At 38.7% G+C, this 18,992-nt stretch overlaps 1 protein-coding gene across 3 annotated transcripts in view; it reads right to left on the bottom strand.

Moving 5' to 3' along the window:
* The window catches only part of Sacm1l (SAC1 suppressor of actin mutations 1-like (yeast)), a 62,848-nt gene that overhangs the window by 14,168 nt on the left and 29,688 nt on the right, over window positions 1-18,992 (bottom strand). For all 3 annotated transcript variants that reach the window (NM_001357485.1, NM_030692.5, XM_017313703.1), the window contains 6 exons: window positions 17,834-17,867; window positions 11,941-12,042; window positions 9,424-9,509; window positions 8,398-8,484; window positions 7,868-7,936; window positions 1,377-1,456 (listed from right to left, as the gene is read on the bottom strand). In NM_001357485.1, coding sequence (NP_001344414.1) covers window positions 1,377-1,456; window positions 7,868-7,936; window positions 8,398-8,484; window positions 9,424-9,509; window positions 11,941-12,042; window positions 17,834-17,867 — 458 coding nt within the window. The remainder of the gene's footprint in view (window positions 1-1,376; window positions 1,457-7,867; window positions 7,937-8,397; window positions 8,485-9,423; window positions 9,510-11,940; window positions 12,043-17,833; window positions 17,868-18,992) is intronic.

Here is an 18,992-nt window from a genome sequence, read left to right as displayed (position 1 = left end):
TTGTATACTAGGGGTTGTAAGACGTGCAGGGAAGCAAGACGGTCCCTGTAGTGTTAGCTACTGCCCAACTCAACCACCCCCATCCCCCCAAAAATCACAATCACTTTCCTTTACCAACATCTATACATGCATATGTATGTGCAGAGAAAATTTTGTCAATCTTTACAATAACCTAATATTTAAGAAGTGCAACTCTAGAGCCAGGTTATATCTAAATGTGACAGTGTCCTACCATTCCCTTGAGAAGGGGGAAAATCATTAGCCAAGCCCTGACTGTCAGTGGAGAAGACTGGCTACATGAAGTCTGGCATATACCCCAACTTCCTGCTTAGGATCACAGCGAGCAGGAGGCCTGGAAGGACTGTGCTCCCATCTGAAGAGTGAAAATGCAGACGTGTAGCAAACGCTGCCTTACTCTAGCTACAGAGTACAGGGCTCTGCGTGTAACAGGCTCTACCACCTCAATGGTTCTTAAGAGAGAACCACACCCCAGAGATTAGCACAAAAATACATGTGGGCCAGTGACAGGAAGCAAGGACGGGATCTTAAAAGGTAACCTCAATAAAAGTAGCACTATAAGTTATTTTAGTGCTATGATCAGAATTATCAGCTATAACCTTGGTTTTAACAGACCATCACACAGAGTATCTAAAACCACTGCCTTGTGACTTATTAGACAGGCAAAGATACTGCTTCCGATAAGAGTACTACACAAGCTAAACTGACCCAACCCGTGCAGTGGTAAAGACCACATCAAGATAAAAACTGAAATTCACGAGGCTGAAGAGATGGTGCAACAGCTAAGGGCATTGCTTGCTTTTCTAAAAGAGCCAGGTTTGATTACCAGTAACCACATGGCAGCTCACGACCATCTGTTACCCCCTCTAGGGCATTGAGTTCATGTTCCGGCTTCAGTGGGCAGAGCATGCATGCTCTGTTTAAAAGTATTTAAAACAAAAACCTACATTCCTGACCTAATAGGCCATTGCTTTGCAAAACTTTGGTGAGATTTTAACTGGGACCAAACATAAAATTACTCTGTAAAGTAAATTGTATCAGAGAAAATTTCAAACCAACCAAAAGTAAAATTATGCTTTTATCTGGTACTAAAAATATGCAAAAGCAGAGGACGAGAGTGATGGCTCAGCAGTCACAAGCACTTGCTGGTCTTCCAGATGACTCATATTCAGTAACCAGCATCCGTATTGGCTTGCTTACGTCTAACCTCCATGGGCACTCCACATGTGTGTACACACACACACACATACACACACCACACACATTTTTTAGATGCAAGTTGAAATATAATAGCATACTCTTTATATTCATACACATAATGTGCCTTGGAAGGATCTACAATGACATCCATGAGATACCTGATCATCCCACTTCCCAAGGAGGACACCATGTTTGCGAATGTTTGCTCAAGTGGTTTCTCTGATCCCTTGTGGTTCACCTGTGAAAAATTTAAAACAGCATGATTTTCTATTTAGATAGTGATGCCAGAAAAATAACAAGCACACTCTAATCTTTCATTTTGGCACAGAAACACCAGAAAGAAGAGGAACTCATCTGAACCCACTTTGTAGGACCTAGGGAAATGCAATCAAAGTTTACAGCAACAGTAAAAGTCTATCAAGAAAAGGCCACCTTCCACCCACAGAATACTGTCCTTTCTCCTCCACCACACAGGGTGATGAGTTCTGTGGGAAACACTAGCAATCTTGTTTCTTGCTCTCTTTGTCAAACCAGTAGATGCAGCCGATGTACACAAAACTGTACATACATGAAGGACTAAATTATCTGTGCTGTGTAACTGAATGAAGGTCAAAAAATATTGGACTGATTGTAAAAGCTACAGCTTCACTCTTACCCAGTGGAGACCTGGAGCAAGAGAGTCTTTCTGGACAGACACATAAAACAGGCCACCTAAAGTCCAGCAAGCCAAGTGATGCTCGTTAGAAAAAAGGGACATTCAGAGGCAGCAGTATATATGAAAGACTTCAGGAAATCACTTCCATACTCAGGCAAGAAACTGTCCAGAAAAATCCTACTACTGCAGACATCACTGCCCACTGCTCTCTAGCTTTGAAACTTATCTGGCTGGCAGGCAAATAGATGGCTGTCTCAGAACAGAGTCAGTTTGTAAAGAATGTTGTTATTTTATTCTTTTGTCTTTTCTCAATTCCTAAAATTCAATGAAATCTGGAAAAACATTAGCTGAACATACTAAAAGAGTCTTCAGTGAGCATATATGATGAGGAAAATCTTTGCAAAAGAGTCTGGAAAAGGTCTCACAATCAAATGGGTCACTATGATCTTTAAAAATCAAAAAACCAAAACAACAAAACCAACTGCAACCAGGCCTGGAAAGAAACCTGACCCCAGTGTTACCACATTATAATAATCTAAAATATAATTTTTAAGGAAATAGCCATACAAAGAAACAGGGAAAAAATGTCTTATCCAATACACCAAAATTTAAGATAAAATAAACAACGATAAAGGGGAATTCCATTACTGCAAATGCAAATAATAAAAACAAACAAAGAGACAAAGCTAGCTGGGTGTGGTACAACATGCTTTTGATTCTAGCACCCAGGAGACAGAGGCAGGCAAATCTGAGTTCAATTCCCAGCACCCACATAGTGCCTCCCAACCATCTATATAGTTCCGGGGGACCTGATGATAGTGTCTAGCTTCTGTGGGCACCAGGCACACACAGGTGACATACTTAGACAAATGAAAATAAAAATGAATATTTAAAAATAAAGGAAAGAAGAAAAAGAAAGCTTCAAATTAATAATCTAACTTTACACATGAAGGAGCTAGAAAAACAAGGTAACTCCAAAGTAGCAGAAGAAAAGGAATGTTATAGATTAGAGCAGAAATAAACAAAGCAAACAGAAAACTAACAGAGAAGTCAACTGAACAAACACTGCCTCCTGGAAAGATCAATAACATAGACAGCAAGCTCAGCTACAATGAACAAGGAAAAAAAAAAAGAGGCAAGATTCAAATTACTAAAACCAATAATGACAATGAGGTTACTGCTAAGAACTTTTAGAAAAATAAAAAGAATTATACGAGGATATTATAGACATTCATGCCAAAAAATGGGCAACTTAGAATTAAACAAATTTTTAAAGACAAAACAAAAAAAAAATCAATTTACTACAACTGAACCTTGAAGAAGTAGAGAACTGGAATAGAAGTTGGATTTGAGGGCTGTCTGTGACCCAGACCCTGCCTGCCTCTGGATCTCTTATTTGAGGGCTGTCTGTAACTCAGACTCTGGATCTCTTTTCCCTTGCAGCCTTCTCTGGCCTCAGTGGGAGAGGATGCCCTTAGTCCTGATGTGACTTAATGTGCCAGGGCAAGTTGGTACAGGGTGTGTGTGTGTGTGGGGGTGTCGGGGGACACTCCCCTTCTCTAAGGAGAGCAAGGTATGGTGGAAGGGGGTGGGAAGGTGAGACTGGGAGGAGAGGAAGGGCTGCAATCAGGATATAAAGCAAATGAATTAATTAAAAATAATTAATTAATGAAAAAATAAAGTTGGATTTGGTGGCTCACACATGTAATTCTAGCACTTGGGAAGTTGGGTAAGAAGGAACACTAAGAGATCAAGGGCAGCTTGGGCTTACAGTGAAAACTTGCCCCAACCTCACCAACCTCCCCAATCCACAAAAGGAAAACCTAAACAGACCAGTAAGTAGGAAGGAGACTGAGTCAGGATTAAAGAAAAGCCCCAGATCAGATGGCTTCACCAATCAATTTAACTAATCAAGTTTAAGGATTTAATAAGAATTAATACCCAAAGTTAAATCAGGATCAGATTAACGATCTAAACAGTCCCATTTCCCGTAAAGAAATAGAAGCAGTCATTAATAGTCTCCCAACCAAAAAAAGCCCAGGACCAGATGGGTTTAGTGCAGAGTTCTATCAGACCTTCAAAGAAGACTAATTCCAACTCTCCTCAAACTATTCCACAAAACAGAAAAAGAAGGTACTCTACCCAACTCATTCTATGAAGCCACAATTACTCTGATACCTAAACCACACAAAGATCCAACAAAGAGAACTTCAGACCAATTTCTCTTATGAATATTGATGCAAAAAATACTCAATAAAATCCTCGCAAACCAAATCCAAGAACACATCAAAACGATCATCTATCATGACCAAGTAGGCTTCATCCCAGGGATGCAGGGATGGTTTAATATACGGAAATCCATCAATGTAATCCACTATATAAACAAACTCAAAGACAAAAACCACATGATCATCTCATTAGATGCTGAGAAAACATTTGACAAAATCCAACACCCATTCATGATAAAAGTCTTGGAAAGATCAGGAATTCAAGGCCCATACCTAAATATAATAAAAGCAATCTACAGTAAACCAGTAGCCAACATCAAACTAAATGGAGAGAAACTCGAAGCAATTCCACTAAAATCAGGGACTAGACAAGGCTGCCCACTTTCTCCCTACCTATTCAATATAGTACTTGAAGTCCTAGCCAGAGCAGTTGGACAATTAAAGGAGATCAAGGGGATACAAATTGGAAAGGGAGAAGTCAAAAATCACTATTTGCAGATGATATGATAATATATATAAGTGACCCTAAAAATTCCACCAGAGAACTCCTAAACCTGATAAACAGCTTCAGTGCAGTAGCTGGATATAAAATTAACTCAAACAAATCAATGGCCTTTCTCTACACAAAGGATAAACGGGCTGAGAAAGAAATTAGGGAAACAACACCCTTCACAATAGTCACAAATAATATAAAATACCTTGGTGTGACTCTAACTAAGGAAGTGAAAGATCTGTATGATAAGAACTTCAAGTCTCTGAAGAAAGAAATTGAAGATCTCAGAAGATGGAAAGATCTCCCATACTCATGGATCGGCAGGATTAATATAGTCAAAATGATTATCCTGCCGAAAGCAATCTACAGATTCAGTGCAATCCCCATCAAAATTCCAACTCAATTCTTCACTGACTTAGAAAGGGCAATTTGCCTATAGGTGGAACAAAATTATGAACTAACCAGTACTGCGGAGCTCTTGACTCTAGCTGCATATGTATCAAAAGATGGCCTAGTCGGCCATCACTGGAAAGAGAGGCCCATTGGACACGCAAACTTTATATGCCCCAGTACAGGGGAACGCCAGGGCCAAAAAGTGGGGGTGGGTGGGTGGGAGGGTATGGGGGACTTTTGGGATAGCATTGGAAATGTAAATGAGGAAAATACCTAATTAAAAAAAAAAAAAAGAAAGGGCAATTTGCAAATTCATCTGGAATAATAAAAAACCTAGGATAGAAAAAACCATTCTCAACAATAAAAGCACCTCTGGTGGAATCACCATGTCTGACCTCAAGCTGTACTACAGAGCAATTGTGATAAAAACTGCATGGTACTGGTACAGTGACAGACAGGTAGACCAATGGAACAGAATTGAAGACCCAGAGATGAACCCACACACCTATGGTCACTTGATCTTTGACAAGGGAGCTAAAACCATCCAGTGGAAAAAAGACAGCATTTTCAACAAATGGTGCTGGCACAACTGGTGGTTATCATGTAGAAGAATGGATAAGATCCACTCTTATCTCCTGTGCAAAGCTCAAGTCTAAGTGGATCAAGGAACTCCAAAAAAAAAAAAAAAAAAAAAAAAAAAACAGAGACTCTGAAACTTATAGAGGAGAAAGTGGGGAAAAGCCTTGAATATATGGGCACAAGGGGAAAATTCCTAAACAGAACAGCAATGGCTTGCGCTGTAAGATCAAGAATTGACAAATGGGACCTCATGGAATTGCAAAACTTCTGTAAGGTAAAAGACACTGTTAATAAGACAAAAAGGGCACCAACAGATTGGGAAAGAATTTTTACCAATCCTAAATCTGATAGGGGACTAATATCCAATATATACAAAGAGCTCAAGAAGGTGGACTCCAGAAAATCAAATAACCCCATTAAAAAATGGGGCTCAGGGGCTGGTGAGATAGCTCAGTGGGTAAGAGCACCTGACTGCTCTTCCGAAGGTCCGGAGTTCAAATCCCAGCAACCACATGGTGGCTCACAACCATCTGTACTGAGATCTGATGCCCTCTTCTGGAGTGTCTGAAGACAGCTACAGTGTACTTACATATAATAAATAAATAAATCTTTAAAAAAAAATGGGGTTCAGAGCTAAACAAAGAATTCTCAAGTGAGGAATACCAAAGGGCTGAGAAGCTCCTGAAAAACTGTTCAACATCCTTAATCATCAGGGAAATGCAAATCAAAACAACCTTGAGATTCCACCTCACTCCAGTCAGAATGGCTAAGATCAAAAGCTTAGGTGACAGCAGATGCTGGCGAGGATGTGGAGAAAGAGGAACACTCCTCCACTGCTGGTGGGATTGCAAGCTTGTACAACCACTCTGGAAATCAGTCTGGTGGTTCCTCGGAAAATTGGACATAATACTACCGGAAGATCCAGCAATACCTCTCCTGGGCATATACCCAGAAGAAGTTCCAACTGTAATAAGAACACATGTTCCACTATGTTCATAGCAGCCTTATTTATAATAGCCAGAAACTGGAAAGAACCCAGATGTCCCTCAACAGAGGAATGGATACAGAAAATGTGATACATTTACACAATGCAGTACTACTCAGCTATTAAAAACAACGAATTTATGAAATTCTTGAGCAAATGGATGTATCTGGAGGATATCATCCTGAGTGAGGTAACCCAATCACAAAAGAAGTCACTTGATATGCACTCACTGATAAGTGGATATCAGCCCAGAAACTTAGAATACCAAAGATACAATTTCCAAAACACAAGAAAATCAAGAAGAAGGAAGACCAACGTGTGGATACTTCATTCCTCCTTAGAATAGGGAACAAAATACTCATTGAAGGAGTTACAGAGACAAAGTTTGGAGCTAAGATGAAAGGATGGACCACCCAGAGACTGCCCCACCCAGTGATCCATCCCATAACCAGCCACCAAACCCTGACACTATTGCATATGCCAGCAAAATTTTGCTGAAGGGACCATGATATAGCTGTCTCGAGTGAGTCTATGCCAGTGCCTAGCAAATACAGAAGTGGATGCTCACAGTCATCTATAAGATGGAACACAGGGTCCCCAATGGAGGAGCTAGAAAAAGTACTCAAGGAGCTGAAGGGGTCTGCAAACCCTATAGGTGGAACAACAATATGAACTAATCAGTACCCCCAGAGCTCATGTCTCTAGCTGCATATGTAGCAGAAGATGGCCTAGTTGGCCATCCCTGGGAAGAGAGGCCCCTTGATATTGCAAACTTGACATGCCCCAGTACAGAAGAACGCCAGGGCCAAGAAGTGGGAGTGGGTGGATAGGGGAGCAGGGCGGGGGGAGGCTATAGGGAACTTTTGGGATAACATTTGAAATGTAAATAAAGAAAATATTTAATTTAAAAAAAAAAGAAAAAAAAAGAATTAGTACCACTTTTCTTTAAACTTCATCATGCTCTTTAACTCGTTCGTAATAACCAAAAGGTAGAAATAAAGCAAACGTCTGTTAATTCATGAATAGATAAAAGTCTTATATGCCTACAATAAGATATTACTCAGTCTTTAAAATAATACAATTCTGATAAACATGGATGAATCTTTAAAATGTTATACTAAATGAAACAAGTAAAATACACAGGGCAAATATTATATGATTCTATATGTATGAGAAACATAAGAAAGACTATTTACTAGGATCAGGGTTTCTGTTTGGTACGATAAAAAGTTATAGATGCATTAATTTAAAATTAATTTTTTGTTAATTAAAAAGTTTTTATTTTGTTGCCCACCCCCAAAAACATTCAAACTTACCAGATTAATTATTACTTGCTTTCCATAAATAATTACTTGTGAATCAAAATGCCTCTGGAAACCATCCATCTAGAAAAAAGTATATAGTTTATTAAACTATATAATATGATTATTTACTTTTTAAAAAAAAACAAACAAACAAAAAAAACCACCTCCTTAACCATCTCATGTCTATACTCACAGGCATGCCAGGCTGAGGACTGTACCTTCTGGATGCTGGAAACACCAGAGGTAAGTAACTGGCTATTACAGCCACTGTATGCCGCACACAGTGTCACTATCTGAGTTCTGAAGACAACTTCTGACACACACTCCATTCTACGGACTTCACTGAGATCTCCCAAGTGCCCATCTGTCATGAGGCTCAGTGAGTCTCATTCTAGCACTTGTAACATGCTCCTGAGGCAGTTCCTGAGGCCCAGGAGAAGGGCCTTGAAGATGTTAAGTTCTGACTTGTGAGAAACAAATATATGTTCCAGAAGCAACTTAAGTTCTATTTTAACAAGTGAAAAATTCAAGAAGATACATACGTGATTTGCTACTTTGCTGATCTGTGGATGTGGTTTGTACTTTAGATTTGGTCTCTGTGACCAGAAAATAGGTATTGATCCTCGAGTCTGAAAGAAAAGAAAGAAATGTGAAAAGAAAGATACATAAGCTAGTTTTCGAAATCTAATTATTGAAAGCATAACACATATTAACAGCTTTGCCAAGAAAAACAACAAATCTAGCAGCTACAGGACAACATAAAGACCCAATAGATGGGTCTTTATAAAGACTCAATACATGCATACATATATACATACATACATACATACAGTTCTTGTTTTATAGAAATAGGCTTAAAAAGCACTTTCCCTTCCCAGTGTTACACACATGGTGCTCGTATATCAGAAAGTTCTGTGTATTACATAGTTCTAAAACAAATATTTATCTAGCAGTAAAAATTAACAAGTTTTATATACATTATATAGTTTGGCAATATGAATAAATAGAAAACTGCTTTGGATTTGCTTAGCCACTGACTCTGGAGTAGGCAACACTGCACAGCTTCACCAGAGGCAACAGGTGAGCAGGGCTGAGTAAGGCAGGTAAAGCCAAGTGTGTACTGCCAGCCGTTCCATCGTCTTCACCCTAGTAACCTACAGGCTTACACTGCTCCACTGCTAAAGTTCCATAAACCTGACACTTTCTTCTCCATAAGACAGTGCCAGATTAATAGCCAACCCATTTCTTAACTGAACTTTTTCTATACTGTACATGAAGGTAGTACTTAAGAAAGAAGGAAGACTGGCCTGGCAGAAAATACATGCAATCCCAGCTCCGGGGACATGGAGGCAGAAGGATCAGGGGTTCAAAGTCATATAACTAGTTATATAGTAAGTTTAAGGTCAGTCAGTGCTTCATGAGACCCTGATCCAAAACACCTGAACAGGGGAAGAGAAGGAGAGGACGAGAAGAAGGAAAAAAGAACAGGGAATAAGAACATTCACCATAACAGAAAATGAAGATGAGTAGAAAAGGCAACTGGATGAGCATCAGACACAGACACTTGCCTGGACAAACGAAGCCCTGTTCCCGCTGTAGTGCACAATCTGCTCTGTTTCTACAAAGTTAGCTGCGTGGCCTTCAGAATCAATTCCTAATATTTGGTACAAAAGCAATATATGAAAAAAGTCATTAACTCAAGATAACTTAAGAATTATCAACTAAGTTCACATTAATGGATAAGTACTTATACAAGTTCAAACAAATGGTTAGTACATTATCAGAAAACTAAAAGAAACTCAAATTGGCTTAAAGAGTAGTCAAGATTTATTTATATAAACATGAAGCTTGTTGATATTTTTCTTACTATAAATATCCTCAAAACACTCCCTTTTGAAGAAAAGAGAGTCAAGTAAGCCTACAAATCCTATTTTAAAAACTTAAAACTATCATTTCTTGTGATTATGCTTTATAATAACATAACACTAAATGAAAATGTGGCTCATTGCATCAACAGTATTTAGTTGTAATACAGAGTACTTCTAGGAGATATTTAAATATCAAGTAAAAAAATTGTGTATGATCCTAAACATCCATGACCATGAACATGTCCATGAAACCTAGTTTGAAAAGCAATTTAATTACCAGAGACTCTTCACTGGTTAGGCATTTTTGGTACCTGAAGTATTTCCTTATTAGCTTGTTACATAAGCAAAACCAATTTTCAAGGTAGCCCTGACCCAGATTCCCAAAAGGAAAGAAATTATCAGAAAGAAATCAATAAATTTTCAACTCCCCAATATTTAAAACATCCCTTTTTCTCTGACATATTTCCCAAAGAAAGCATTTTGAGTTATCATTATTAGTATACCTGTAGCTATGCATTAGTAGATAATCAGAAGGAAGCAGATTTACTGAGCTACATTGGCAATGGTGTTATGCTAAATTACTTTCAGAAGCACGAGATTACATTTGTTTTTCTGTGGTGTTCTGAATGAGAAGTGCTCCCCATAGGCTATTAGGGAGTAGCACTACTTGAAAGGGAGAAGGTATGACCTTGGTGGAGTAGGTATGACCTTGGTGGAGTAGGTATGGACTTAAGAGAAAAGTGTGTCACTTGAAGAGAGGAAAAGAGAAGTTTTGGGATTTCAAAAGCCCATGCCAGTCCCAGTGTCTCCCTTCTGCTGCCTGTTAATCTGAATGTAGAACCCTCAACTACTTCTCCAGTACCATGTCTGACTGCATGCCACCATGATGTAATAGACTAAACCTTTGAAACTGTAAGCAAGCCCCAATTAAGTGTTTTCTTTTTATAAGAATTGCTGTGGTCATGGTGTCTCTTCACAGCAATAAAACACTGACTAAGATACCTTCCATAATTCTCATTAAGGAACAAGCTTCTTGTTATCAATTATTTTGGAAAGAGAAAGAATTGGAAGAGAGGAAAGAAGGAAATACCATTATGAAAGAGCTTCCAAAGTATATTAATTTTTTAAAGAAACCAACATGTAGGAAAACACATATAAAATATAACCACTGTCTATATAAAAGAAAACATATTAATCTAATAGTTTTAATTAATTTAAAAAGTTATAGAGTTATGTAAATAAGAAACTAGTGTCTGGTTATCTGACAGAGGAGTAAGAACCAGGCAGAAGGCCGGGTCTTTAATCCTAGCACTCAGGAGACAGAGACAGGTAGAGCTCTGTGAGTTTGAGAACAACTTTGTCTACAAATCAAGTTCCACGACACTCAAAAGCTACACACAGAAAGAAACCCTGTCTTGAAAGAAAAAACAATAATGATAAAAAAGAAAACAAAACAACAAAATCCCAAAGAATCAAGCAGATTAAATGGAAATTTTCTATCAGTTTAAAAATAAAATTCATATTTTAAATATGTATTCAATGCTTAACAATCCAAGAAAATGTAGTCAAGGAGATACTAACTCTAATTTGGCTTGAGACCATTCTTAGTGGCTTTTTAATGGCGCTATAGTATCTGTAATAAGATTAACAAAATATTCTCTATATAACATTCTGGGTTCAAAATTACAGTTTTTTGTTGAATAGGACTTTATTTTGATACAGTGTGGTTGAAAGCAACACAAATGCTGGGGAGCCTTCATGATCACAGTAACTCTAACACACATCAGAGTAGTTTGTCTTGAGCTATTAGCATACTTTTAGTGCAGAGCCTACAAGATACTCAAAATGTAAAAAATATTTTACAAACTGACATCATGAAGTAAAATGGCTACCCTTATACATGCAATGAAACCAAGAATAGTAAGAGAAATCCTATCTGGTATGAGTGTATATTACAGAATATCAGCATACTTTCAGACGCCTAATAAGCACGCAGATGTTCTTATACAGTTAACCGCCCACGAGCCATGTTAACATTTGCAAAGTAATTATAGTAGCTGGAAAGAAGCACAGAAGACATACTAATTACAGCGAGAGAGGACGTTAGCAGGGGCATCAAATAACACAAGATATAAAAGGTCACAGGTAAGTCATTTAAGACAAGCATTAAACCATATCAGGTATGGCCCAATCAGGCTGATAGGAAACAATTCTTACCTCTCACATAATAACGAACACCAGCTCTGAAACAACTCCTTCGGGAGATGAGAATCCAATCAAAATATTTTCCATTAATAGAACATGAGTGCATAGTAATAACTTAACTATGTTAAGAAAAATGTAACATAGAAATATTTCCAGAATCAATTCAAATCTACTTACTAGGAATGGATTGTCTTTAGGAGGGAAAAAAAAAAAAAAAGACAGGATATGCAAGTCTTTCAGGTTCTTCATGACCACTTCAAAACCCTGAGGATCCTCATCTCCAACTGTGAAATCTGTCAACTCCATTCTCCTACACTGACATGTGGACAGAATATTTAAAAATGTCTCTAGTGTTTTCTATTTAATTGTCTCCTTCCCCTGATATCGTCAACTATTTTCTAAAAGCATAAAACTAAGTATCAATGATATAAGTAAAACCTGATTCTGAACGAAAACCAAGAATCTGAAAGAAATTAATCTTCAAATAAGAAATGGAAAATAGAACACAAGCTAGGAGCATAGCTCAGCCCTGGGTTCAACCCTTTGCACTGCAAAAACTAAAACTTAAAAATTAGATGAAGGAAAAAAAAAAAAACCAAGCTATTGTAGTTAAAGAAAAATATGAAATATATCATATGTATAATTGTACATGTATATGTAGATATGCATGTATATGTATATCAAGATTTGCAGATCAAAATATTAATCTAGAAACAAATTACAACTGCTTTTTCCCTGGAATGTAAAAAAGTGCACCTAAAACTGGAAAAAGACTAATGTAAAGAAAAATATAATATGGTAGCGTGCTTTCCAGCACACACAAAGACCTGGGTCTGATCCCCAGCATGATATAACCCACATGTAATGATGCACTCATATGCTCTCAGCACTCAGAGGTACAAGGTTCAAGATCATATTCAGAAGCAGAGTTCAGGTCAGCCTGGGATTTCTCAAAACCTTTCCTTCAACACTAGTCACTGAATTGTACAATTGAAACTGACTAAAATGGTGGCTTTTAAGTCAAATGTACTTGATCAAAATCAAATCTTTGTACACAATGCCTCTCTGAAGCATGCTGAGCTCTCTTCGTCTGATTCTTGCTGCCACTGAGGGATGGGCACTCACTGCATTCCTCTGCTTGGCTGCCGTTTTACCACTGAACAGTCGTCTATTTAGTCTGAACACTTCTTACCTTGTTGTAAGAACCTATGTATGTATGAATATTACACTGTAGGTACTCCTGTGGCCTCTCATGCTCTGTAAGTTTCTGAGGCTGATTCACTACTACAGTATTTAATTATCCTCTGCATAAATATATTACTGGTTGGTTTTGTGTGTCTGTGTATCCGGGGAAGGGGGTCTCTATTAGAGACGAAGTCTCACTATGACTCAGCCTGGCTTCAAACTGTTAACCTTTTCCCCTCTGTTCTACATGGGGCTGAGAATACAAACATGCAACACAGCAGAAAGAATATACTACTTTATTTGTCTGTTCTGCTGTTGACAGACATGCAAGTTGGCTTTGGTTATTTCTGGCTTAGGCTGTCATAACCAGAGTTTCAACAAACATCCCTTTGTGTAAGCATGTAGACATGGATCAAATTATATCCACCATCTGATAATAGCTACAGTGTATTCATATACATAAAATAAATAAATCTTGAAGAATCTGTGAGCCTGCCATTCAACTTCATAATACAACCAAGTCTCAATTTACTCACTTTTTCCCATTCGAGCCAGCTGAATTTATGTCTAGAAATAACAACTTTGCACAAGCTTGTGACAACCATTCTCCCACCTTTCTAGTTTCTGTACCTATAACCCTTACCTAAAAAAGAAACAAAAAACCTTTCTTTTGAGTTTTATGAAAATGACAGTACATCCTAACCTTCTAAACCTGTCATTACTCCCCATAAGTTCCCAGAGTCATCAAAAACAACAACTTATTCCTCTTCAGAGTTGTGTGTAATCTGAAAAGGACCAGACCACAAAGCCATAATTCTCTGTGGAGCTCACTATTTTGTTATAGCAGGCTGCTGTGGATGCATTAGGAATTTATACAAGACGTTTTCACAAATTCTAAGAGATCAATGGTAACTGCTGATGATCCATTCCCGCTGCCTGTCACCATCACATTCCCTGATGGCTTCTCAAACTCCCAAGTTATCAAAAGTCACAAAACCAGAGACGATTCCAGGACCATATTTCACTTGCTTGCCCAAGGTAGCTATTTTGAAACAAGGCACAAACATAAACCAATGCATTAGCCTGCTGTTAGAGAGCTAAAGCTGGCAGAAAAAGGGATTGACTGACTTTATGACTCACTTTCCTGATTACAAAATAAGTATGTAAAAATAAATAAATAAATAAACAAAAGGAAAAAATAAGTATGTATGTATGCATGCACAAACATATCAAAATGAGATAACTTTTGAAAATGAAAGAATTCACTATTTTTTGTCAAGCATTAGAACCAGGCCCACCTACCCTACTCCCCAGGAGGCCCATACCACACACTCAATTTCCACCACTCCATAGCTTACAACACTGCTTCATACTTCACTAAAAATAAAAGGCCTATATGCTCCTAGGGCATATTACCCACTGAACCCACAGCTACACCAGAATTCTTTACTACCACAGTCAGCCTTACTCCAGTATCTATGTTTACCATTCCCAACTTCTCTAAAACCTTTCTTAGCAGAATTTGTTAATTTCCTCATTTGGAGAAGGAAGACAGAAACAGCACATACTCTCCTTCCTGAGAAGTCGTATTTAACCACTCGCATGCCTCAGCAGCTGTCACTGTTCTTGGAAACACTGTCTTCACTTGCTCCCAGGGTACTGCTCTGACTGCTTCTCCTTCCCCTCACTGGTCTATGCTGTATCTGCACAAAGCTTGGAGCGACTCTACAATCTGCCCTTTCCATTCACCCACTGTGGTTCATTTCTAGAAGACCTTAATCCTGAGGCCTACAGTACATGGCTCTAGCATTTTCTCACTACGCTGATGGTACACTCTCTTTCTCTGGGCTGATTTTCTATCTACATTTCTATTTCCCTTTACTAATTTCATCTCATTTCATGGACTGAAATGCCATCTAAGGGCTGATGAGATGGCTCAGTGGATAAAGGACCAAGCCTGAGGACCCAAGTTTAATCAATCCCTGGAATCCACAAGGTAGGAAAACAGACTCCTGAAAGTTGTCCTCTGATCTCCAAAAGTATACAGATGTACACACAAACTAAACTGATGTTGGAAGGAAGGAAAAAAATGGAAGGAAGGAAGGAAGGAAGGAAGGAAGGAAGGAAGGCAGGCAGGCCGGCCGGCCGGCCATCTACCCTGACCACCTACAGATTTATACCTGTAAGGCCAGAAAGGTGACTCAAATGGATTAAGATACTTGCTACTAAGCTAAACAACATGAGCTCCATCCCCAGGACCCACATAGTGGAAACAACAAACCCGGTACCTAAAGTTGTCCTTTGAACTCTATAGATACAACATGAATATGTACTGCCATACACATATTCAAAAAGAAACTATGCCTCTAGTGTAAGCCCTTTCCTCATCTCCAGTTCTATTAATCTGGATCCTCCCTCATCTTCATTTGCCCTTCTACAGAAATGCTGAGCTTAACAAATAAATGATACTCTTCTCTTTCTCTACTTCAGACTTCCCCATCTCAATGGATGATTTCCTTCCACTTAACATGATAAGAACCTCACAGTTACACCAATATCTGTCATATGCTATATAATTAGCAAACCCGGTAAGCTCAGTTTTCCAAAGTTTCCTACCTGACAACACTGAAGCCTTCCTCTCACTGACACGGCCCTGTCTCATGCATTGCTCACCCTGGTCTACTGCTGTAACACAGTGATGCTGGCTTATTGCACCAGTCCTCTACAAAACCTCTACTCACATGGGAGGTGAGAGTTATAATCCTTCCATGGTCTGAATTAAGTTCCTCATAAACACATCTCTCCCTGTCTACAGCACACTCCACCTAGATGTGCTTGTTGGTCTCTCTGTAAATATGAAACCTAGAAATACAGTCCTTGTTAACAAATGACATTAAACAAAACTCCATTTTAAGCTTTAAACTCAACACTAAATAGGTAAGCTATTTATAAAGCAGTCTAGAAAACAACCCCATGATCTTTTTGATTATTATTTGCCTATTCATAATATCATTTTAAAAACAAAGTAGAAACAATTGGCCCAAATCCTTGAAAAACTACTTAAAACACATCTGTTCTTACTATATTCTTATGTTCTTAGGAGAACTTTTAAAAACTGGGTGGAGGGTAGGGTAGAAGTAAGGCGAAGATGTAGAATATACTTGTCCAGCATGCAGAAGGCTTGTAATCCTAGCACCTGGGCGGTAGAGACACGAGGATCAGAGGTTCAGAGCCATACTTGGCTACATATGGAGTTCGGGGTCAGTATGGAATACATGAGACCTATATAAGAGAAGGGAGGGGAAGGGAGATGGGGGGAGGGGAGATGGGGAAGGCAAAGTGAGGAAGTGGAGAGGAAGGGAAGGAGATACAGAAGGGAAGGTGAAAGGAAGGGAGGGAAGATAGGGAAGGGAAAGGGAGGAAGGAGAGGGAAAGAGGAGGTAAAAGGACGAAAGGGAGGGGAAGGGGAGGAAAATGGAGGGCAAGGGGCAGAAGGGAAGAAAGGAGAGAGCAAGGGGCAGAGAAGGGGAAGGGGAGGGGCAAGAGGAGACAGCTTAATCGGGAATGAAGACAACAGAATGAACCTGAGCTTTTACCCTGAGAGTTTTCTCATTTTTTCATTTCCCTGTAACTATGAAAAGTATCTTCTCCATTACTTTTCTTAATAATATAAAAACCTGTAAAAAAAAAAAAAAAAAGACAAAATAAAACAAACAAAACAACAACAAAAAATCTGCCAGGCAGTGGTGGCACACACCTTTAATCCCAGAACCTAGGAGGCAGGAGCAGGTTGCCTCTGTGAACTCTGAGTTCAAGGCCAGCCTGGTCTACAAAGCGATTTCCAAGACAGCTAGGGCTTTTATACAGAGAAACCTCATCTTGAAAACCCAAAAAATAAATAAATAGATACAGAGATAGACAGACAGACAGACAGACAGACAGACAGACAGACAGACACAGAGGAATGAATATAAATTTATGGTAGCATAACAGACAAGTAAACCTGACTGCTAGGCTAATGACCCTCATCACTGTACTGGACACAAAGGTGCTAACTCATACACAAGGTGCTGACTGTACCACTCATCTGCACACACTGCAACTTCAGCAGCCTATTTATTCACGGCCAGTTCCTCCTTTATTATGATAGCTCTGATTAGAATGTGTTCTTAAAATGAATCTACAACTAGATAACTAACATTTGCTTTGTATTACACTTTAATTTTCCCCAAGGATATCAGCTATATTCTACTTTCATATTTTTATCATTCTTCAAATGATAATTTAAAAGTTTCCATCTTTTCAAGTTGGTGATGACTGTAGTCTTAATCTGATTTCTTTTAACACTAAGGAAAGGCATCATTTAAGTAGGTTCACTCTACTCTTGTGTAATTCACTGCTACAAGGTAACTCCAAAAGAACAAGATGCAGTATACATCTTTCTTTTAAAGCCATCAGCCCCTAAACTCTTGAGCAAAAATGGTAATTTACTCTGCAGAGAACAAAAATCTAAAAAGGGGAGGAGGTGTTTACATCTGTGCTAAGTTGTACATTTGTACAGTTACAGCAATATCTAATAATACTGAAGTATTCATCCCACATCACATTTGAGACTCTGCACCTGTCTTAAAATGTAAACATTTTTAACATTTAAACATGTAAAATAAAATTTAAACAAAGACTATAGAAACTAAGGTACAAATTTTTCAGATAAGGATACAGCCATGCAACACTGGAAGAGCAAACCGATGGACCTAAAAAGAAGATATACAATGTATTTAGAATCAACCCACCAACCAACCATGTGGTAGCAGCACATGCCTTTATTCCTAGCAATCAGGAGGCAGACTTCTGTGAATTTGTGGCCAGCTGGAATACAGGGCTAGTTCCAGGACAGCCAAGTCTACATAAAAAACCCTGTCTCGAAAAACCAACCAACCAATCAACCAAACAAACAAAAAAAATTTAGCGCACCTTAAATAATAAACCAACAGCGCCATGTAAAACAGATTTACACTCAGGCACCACACACAAACAGCCATGCAGTGAGAACATATGTAACTTCTAAAGTTAAGGGAATGTCCTTAGCCATTCTGCTCTAACTCCCGCTTTGATGTACACACCAATGACTTTCACTGTACTGCAAAACTATAAAAACTTCATGAAACTGCTTCCATATTGAAACATAGAATTTGGAGTAATCTAAATCTGTGTTTTCAAGCCATATTGTAGTTGTCTTAGAGAAAGCAATGTTTGTCATTTAAGGCTTCCTTTCATAAGTATCATGGCTTGTACCATAAGTGTCCCTAAAAGGTTATGTTTTAAAAGCTTGGCAGCTGGCCAGACAAGCTCTTGGAATTTAGAAGGTACAGCCTAGTGGAAGGAAAGACGGTCATTTAAAGCTAGCCTGTATATAGGCATGTGTACACTAGCCTATTCCTGTATATAGGCATGTGTACACTAGCCTATTCCTGTGTATAGGCATGTGTACACTAGCCTATTCCTGTGTATAGGCATGTGTACACTAGCCTATTCCTGTATATAGGCATGTGTACACTAGCCTATTCCTGTGTATAGGCATGTGTACACTAGCCTATTCCTGTGTATAGGCATGTGTACACTAGCCTATTCCTGTGTATAGGCATGTGTACACTAGCCTATTCCTGTGTATAGGCATGTGTACACTAGCCTATTCCCCTTTGATGACTGGTTGCCATCAGGTGAGCAATTTGCTCCATCAATGTGCTCCCTGGCATGTTCTCTCAGCTAAAGGACAAACAGGCAAAGGAGTCACCAGACAATGAATTCAAAGTTCTGAAACCCCTGAGCCTAAACACTTCTCAGACATCTTGTCACAACAGAAGATTAGACTTCTACAG

This window comes from Mus musculus, chromosome 9 (assembly GCF_000001635.26).
Source record: "Mus musculus strain C57BL/6J chromosome 9, GRCm38.p6 C57BL/6J".
Classification (NCBI taxonomy): domain Eukaryota; kingdom Metazoa; phylum Chordata; class Mammalia; order Rodentia; family Muridae; genus Mus; species Mus musculus.
Note: the sequence above shows the minus strand (reverse complement) of the source record. Positions and strands in the feature narration are given on the sequence as shown.